The sequence below is a fragment of the Octopus bimaculoides genome, chromosome 17, assembly GCF_001194135.2.
Source record: "Octopus bimaculoides isolate UCB-OBI-ISO-001 chromosome 17, ASM119413v2, whole genome shotgun sequence".
Lineage (NCBI taxonomy): Eukaryota > Metazoa > Mollusca > Cephalopoda > Octopoda > Octopodidae > Octopus > Octopus bimaculoides.
Genome location: NC_068997.1, coordinates 6,465,298 through 6,472,117, shown reverse-complemented (window position 1 = coordinate 6,472,117; position 6,820 = coordinate 6,465,298). Strand labels below are relative to the sequence as shown.

At 35.4% G+C, this 6,820-nt stretch overlaps 2 protein-coding genes across 2 annotated transcripts in view; one reads left to right on the top strand and one right to left on the bottom strand.

Annotated features, from left to right (window-relative positions):
- Window positions 1–6,820, bottom strand: part of LOC106868700 (peroxisomal membrane protein PMP34) — a 121,389-nt gene that overhangs the window by 70,712 nt on the left and 43,857 nt on the right. The gene's annotated exons all lie outside the window — the stretch shown is intronic.
- LOC106868699 (beta-1,3-galactosyl-O-glycosyl-glycoprotein beta-1,6-N-acetylglucosaminyltransferase 3) overlaps window positions 1–6,820 on the top strand; it is a 41,815-nt gene that overhangs the window by 24,238 nt on the left and 10,757 nt on the right. The window contains exon 2 of the mRNA XM_014914084.2: window positions 1,560–2,676. Coding sequence (XP_014769570.1) covers window positions 1,587–2,676 — 1,090 coding nt within the window. The 5' untranslated portion in view covers window positions 1,560–1,586. The remainder of the gene's footprint in view (window positions 1–1,559; window positions 2,677–6,820) is intronic.

The window sequence follows — 6,820 nt, the reverse complement described above, 5'->3', positions numbered from 1 at the left end:
TACTTAAGACTTCGTTGTGACCTGAACAGAACCGCTTCTGACACAGGGAATCGGGAGCCCTTTTGGTCATTCTATTTTCCTTGCTGGAAGGGTTCCTAACCCATGAGCAAAGAGGGGTTAGATGATGGCAGTGGTGTTTTCAAAGGGACGGCATGTGTAACCTGATCACTTCTGCCGATCAAACTCTCAACCCATGCGCTCCAGTTGCAACACTGATTCTGACCAAATTTGGCGTCATGTTACTTAGTTTGGTTTGAAATAAAGAACTTGATTAGCTTAATAATCCCAACTTAATCCCGGGCAAAGCCGGGCTATACTGCTAGTATATATATATATATATATATATATATATATGTGTGTGTGTGTGTGTGTGTGTGTGTGTGTGTGTATATATATATATATATATATATGCACACATATACATATATATACACACAAATATATATATATTTATATACACACAAGCATACACACACACATGTACATACACCTACAAGTACTCATGCATACACACAAATATATATACATGTATGCACAATGAAATTGGAGTTTGTATTAGTGTGATATTAAATATAATTTTCTTTTATATAAAGAAACAGAAATATATAAGAGAAAATATATATTAAAAGAAGAAAAAAAAAGAAAATCAGAAAAAGAGAAAAGATAAAGGAAAAAAGAGAGAAAAGAATATCTATGTGCATGTTTGTGTATGTGTATGTGTATGTCTGCACAAATATGTGTGCATATTGTTCTCTTTCCTTCACTGGGGCTATCTGTAACACTCCTGATTAATATTGAAATATAGAAGCTTCATCCAAATTTATTTTTGCATTATAAAAATTTTCCTCTGTCTGTCAATTTCTCTGATAGGAAATTCCTTACATGTCTATAGAACATGTAAATCTTTGTAATTCCTATTAACAAATGAAACACATGTAATAGAGAAAAAATAATGCCCAAAAAATTTTCTTTATCCTGTTTTGTTATTCAAAAACCCTGCAAATAATATTTCCATAAGTCTCAGTTTTAATGTGCCTTGATTTACAAACCTATATAATTACACACGTGTGCACATACACACACACACACACACATATACACACACACACACTCACTCTCTCTCTCTCTCTCTCTCTCTCTCTCTCTCTCTCTCTCTCTCTCAAGCATTTGTTATGTCCCAGTGTGTTTTGTATTTCTCCGCCCTGTTATACTGTACTTTACCGTTTTATCTTCTGCTGCCTTTGCATTTCACTCTCCTGTTCAATATGTATTGTACTTCACTGTACCATGCCTCAATGTATTACTAATTCATTTGCATTTTATATTAATAATCAATACGATCATTTCCGCTCCCGTTTGAAATTAACTTTGCTTATATCACCAATGACAATCCTTCCTCCTCATCATCCTTGTCGATGTTGTTATAATTGTTAAAACTAGCAAGATCAATTATTTCCACTTGCAATCATTTCACTTCACCTATCTTCTATACATCTAATAAGCATTCATGTTGCAGATTATTATCAATTTCTATTTGTTTTTTTTCTTTTTCATTCTAGGAGCAACATTTTCAATTTGTTGTCAAAATGTTTCGAGCCTGTTGCCGTCTGCGCTATTATTTGCGCCTCAGGTGCACAACATGTAATATCATTATCCTTCTCGTTTTACTCTCTGGTTCGCAAGTATGGATTTGGTGTAGACGGCAACAGGTAAATCCAGAAACAATAGACACAGATGAGTTCCCTATGGATCACGTAAAACATGGACGGGAAAGAATGGCCGAACATATTGCTGGTTTGTCCGCTTATTCCTACCAAATGCGTCCGGTAAACTGTGGTCAAGTTTTTAAAGGTGATAAAGAGGAAATAAAACGATCATCAAAGATTGGAACTAATTCGAAATATTACCGTAAATATTTCTTACAAGAATTTAAAAGTTGCAAAGTTATCCGTGAGTCATCTAAATACATTTTTAATGTTTCTGAAGAGGAGAAACAGTTTCCGATTGCTTTCAGTATTCTTTTATATAAAGATTTTTTCCAAGTGGAGCGTTTATTACGAGCTATATATCGACCAAGTAATATATATTGCCTTCACATCGATGCCAAGTCATCAAAGAGTCTTCATGACAATATCAGGCGTTTAGCAGCTTGTTTTGACAATGTCTTCATTGCTTCAAAACTTGAAGATGTTATATATTCTGGTTTTTCTCGTCTACAGGCAGATTTAAATTGTATGTCGGATCTCCTAAAAACTAACATTAGCTGGAAATACTTCATCAACCTTCCTGGTCAAACATATCCCTTGAGAACAAATCTGGAGCTAGTGAAGATTCTAAAAATCTACAATGGTTCAAATGATATTGAAGGCATAACTGGGGCACGTATGTTGACTGGCCGTTTCAAATATGTTTATAAAATTGTTGATGTTAAAGGAAAAAAGACATTAGAAAATACATACAAGAAAAAACTTCCACCGCCCCATAATATAAGTATAGTAAAAGGAAGTGCTTACGGTGTTTTTTCTAGAAATTTCGTGAAATTTGTAATAACAGACCATCGAGTACAAGACTTTGTGAAATGGCTTGAAGATATTAACAGCCCAGATGAATACATTTGGGCAACATTACATCATACTAAGTTAAATCAACATTTAAACACACCTGGTGGCTACAAAGGTGAGAATATCTTTGTCATTCAATTCTCTCTCTCATGTATTTACCTATCTATCCATCTATCCCTTTGTCTGTCTGTCTGTTTGTCTGTCTGTCTATCTATCTATGTCTGTTTGCGTGTTTGTGTTGTGCATGCATGAGTGTAGACAGATATGCTTTTTGAAGCAGAAGCATATTTTTGCAGTTGTCCAGAAAAAACCGAAATTTCTTTTTGAAGGTTATTGCAAGGAAAGTTTCAATTTGTTGTTTGCTTCCCCTTCTTATTCTAAATCAACGGCAGTTGCCAGGTTTGTGATTGCACATTGCTCAAGGCCATAAATGTTTGCTATGTTTTGAGTGTATGTCAATATCTCATATTGGATTGGATTATTGATGCAAAAAATATGTATTCACATCTATCTTTTGCCTTCACAAAAAAAAAAAGAGTAACATTTTGATTCTGCTTTTTCCACCACTGCTAATAGGTTAATTTAGGTTAATAACCAATATTTTCCATCCAAAATAGTAAACAATATAATACAACATTAACTAATTTACATTATTTACATTGGACGGATATTTGTCCTCATCTTGTTTGTTGTTAACACAACGTTTCGGCTGATATACCCTCCAGCCTTCGTCAGGTGTCTTGGGGAAATTTCAAACCTGGGTTCTCATTCCTAATGATGTTACTATTATTATATTATTATTATTATTATTATTACTATTATTAATCAGGTCGCTGCCGTGAATCGAACTCGGAACCTTGGGGTTAGTAGCCCGCGCTTTTAACCACTACGCCATATGCCCGTGGGCCATATGCTGTGGCGTAGTGGTTAAGAGCGCGGGCTACTAACCCCAAGGTTCCGAGTTCGATTCACGGCAGCGACCTGATTAATAATAGTAATAATAATAATAATAATATAATAATAGTAACATCGTTAGGAATGAGAACCCAGGTTCGAAATTTCCCCAAGACACCTGACTAAGGCTGGAGGGTATATCAGCCGAAATGTTGTGTTAACAACAAACAAGATGAGGACAAATATCCGTCCAATGTAAATAATGTAAATAATGTAAATAATTCCTCATCTCTTAAATATAGAACAACATTAACTAATAAATTAGTTCATATAATGGTTAATTAATTGGTACTTTAGCCAATACATGGTTATAATAGTTACAATATTGCTAATTATGTACTAGTATGATTATTTCTTTACTTGAGACTTTGGTCATCACCAGTTAATATTCTAGCAAATACACTGGCAAATATAATGGGCATAACTTTAGCTAGAACATCAGATAATAGATTAGTTTACAGGCAAAAACTAGCAGATACAGTGGCTAATGAAATAGCTAAATATGTTGGTTAAAATATTAACTAATTAACTGATACACTGGTGAATAGACTGACTATTTAACTAATACTTTCACTAATTAATGTACTGAAAGCTGGGCGGCTTCATTATTAGTTTCCATGCACATGTGCACACACACAAACACATTTATATATGTGTGTGTGCTTGTATGTCTGTGGATATCCCCTCTCACACAAACAAAATGATTTATAAAATCAATATTCACAATATTGATTGATTTTCTGATATGAACCAAGCTAGACCCAAATAATACTTGATTCTCCTTAGTTAATCCATTCCAATAACGGTCATTTCATTGGTCATCTCTGCCTAACGTTTGATCACATAGGAATTTATGGAAAAGTTTATTACAGGGTTGCCCTTCTTTCCTTAAACCTTTTTTTATTATCCCAGAAATGGGTTTTAGTGAAGAAATGGTTAAAATAAATAATTAGTTTTTGCAAGAATTCCAGGCTTTGATGTTATGAATTACGAATCTGTGGAAAGATGATATGACATTCCTACTCCAGTGGATTAGTTTTACATTTGTTTAAGATGCAATGTCTTTTAGAGGACCAACTACTTTAAAGCTTTTGTGTTTGCTTTTTTTTTTTTTACCTGACAAGAGACTTCCAGATATTTATTGTAGTCTCATAGTAATTCTCAGGCTTGAGCAGTTTCTTTCCATTTGTGTCTTTAAAACTTTTGGAAATTATTCAAATGTCATTTCTTAACATACCTCTTCCCAAATGGTCTCATATTTTTGCTTTCCTTTCTCTCCCTTTAAAAAGTTTATGAAATCCTTGAATTTCATCATAAATTACAGTTTTTTGAAGAGATTTATCTAAAGTTGATAGTTTAATGATCTACCACAGTCTGTTAAGCTTAGTTCTTATCTGCAGTTTATGCCATTCAGCTGAAAAAAGGTGGAAGAGGCCAGAATTCAAGGAATCACTGGTCAAGAAAAAAGAACAACATAAAAATTAGACCTTCTTACAATCCCTAGTTGCCTTGGTCATTTAAATCTTATTGTTGAAAACAGGTTGACAGACAAGAGACTAATGTTTGATACTTGTCAATACAGACTCTCCTGAACCCATCAATTCCACCATCTTCTTCTTACTTTACTGCACTCTCCTAAGATAATTATCAAATATTGATTTTTCTGAATAAGCACAAAGCCAATTTATTTGGGAGAATGTTCAGCCCATTTAATTGATGCTTCATATTGATTTAATTTCATTAGCCTCAAAAAAAGACGAGAAACAAATTGGAGATGTGGCTCACAACTGGGTGAGAAATTTTAATCTGATTATTTTGCCAAGATACAAAGACACTTTCAGTTGTAGTCCATTAAATCAGTTTAGTACTTATTTATCATGAGGTAATAAGGAAGTGTTTAAGTGGTTGTATGATCTGCAAGAAATAGCAGAGAAATCTTCCTCAAATCACACCTTTGTGTCTTAGAAAGAAAAGAGACATTAAACAATGTTGTTGTTGTTGGCACTCCGTAGCTTACGACGTCGAGGGTTCCAGTTGATCCGATCAACAGAACAGCCTGCTCGTGAAATTAACGTGCAAGTGGCTGAGCACTCCACAAACACATGTACCCTTAATGTAGTTCTCGGGGATATTCAGCGTGACACAGTGTGACAAGGCTGACCCTTTGAATTACAGACACAACAGAAGCAGGAAGTAAGAGAAGTTGTAGTGAGAGAGTACAGCAGGGTTCGCCACCATCCCCTGCCGGAGCCTTGTGGAGTTTTAGGTGTTTTCGCTCAATAAACACTCACAACGCCTGGTCTGGGAATTGAAACCGCGATCCTATGACCGTGAGTCCACTGCCCTAACCACTGGGCCATTGCGCCTCCACTATTAGGTTAGGACAGCGGACTCGCAGTCATAGTTTTAAACAATGTAGTCCCAGATATATAATAGCCATTCTCAATCAGGGTTGACCTAAAGCTAACCAACAACAGCAGCAAAAAAAAAGACAACATCAACAGTTAATTTCCAGTAAGAGTTGAAAAAGTTTGAGCTAATGTGATCACTCAATTTACTAGAAATAGCAACAATATCTCCCCTAGGTAATACACTACTGTTTTATCTAAGGACAGGACACATCAGATGATATTGTCCTATCTACTCATAAAAAATTGAAATGGTCATGGCTAGAATGCCTTATAGGTTTGTTTGATTTGGGGGTAAAAAGGGTCAAGACCCTCTTTGGTCATGAATGACTATGGAATTGCACCTAGAAAGTCCAGGCAAAGTTGTTTATGGAAGGCCAGCAGTTACCCATGCATTGGGTTAAACAACAGCTAATACATTTACTTTCTTTTCGAGGGTTTAAAACAATTCACCAAAGAAAAGTTCATCAATAATACTCAAAACTTTCAGTAGTGAACCATGCCTCCTCACAGTATCCGTATGTATATATAAGAGAAGATGTGTGTGTGTGAATGTACTTTATGCACGTCCACAAATTAGCACGCATGTTGCTCCAATTTTAGGAGGAGATTCGTCATAACCCTATCTGCATTTTTGTCAACTTTTTCTCTCAGAGGCACCCTCGTATAGCTGTAAAAATCGATAAACTTTCAACAATTTTGAAGTTTGTTGACATGGCGAAGTCAAATCTGCGCGTACGCGCGCGAAGGAGAGAGAGAGAGGGGAGAGAGAGAGAGAGAGAGAGAGAGAGAGAGAGAGAAAGTGAGACAGACAGACAGAAATAGTGTGTTTGTGACAGGGGGGAAATACAGAGTGTTTGCTAGCGTCTAACAAAAAAAAAATGAAAAAGTGGGAAA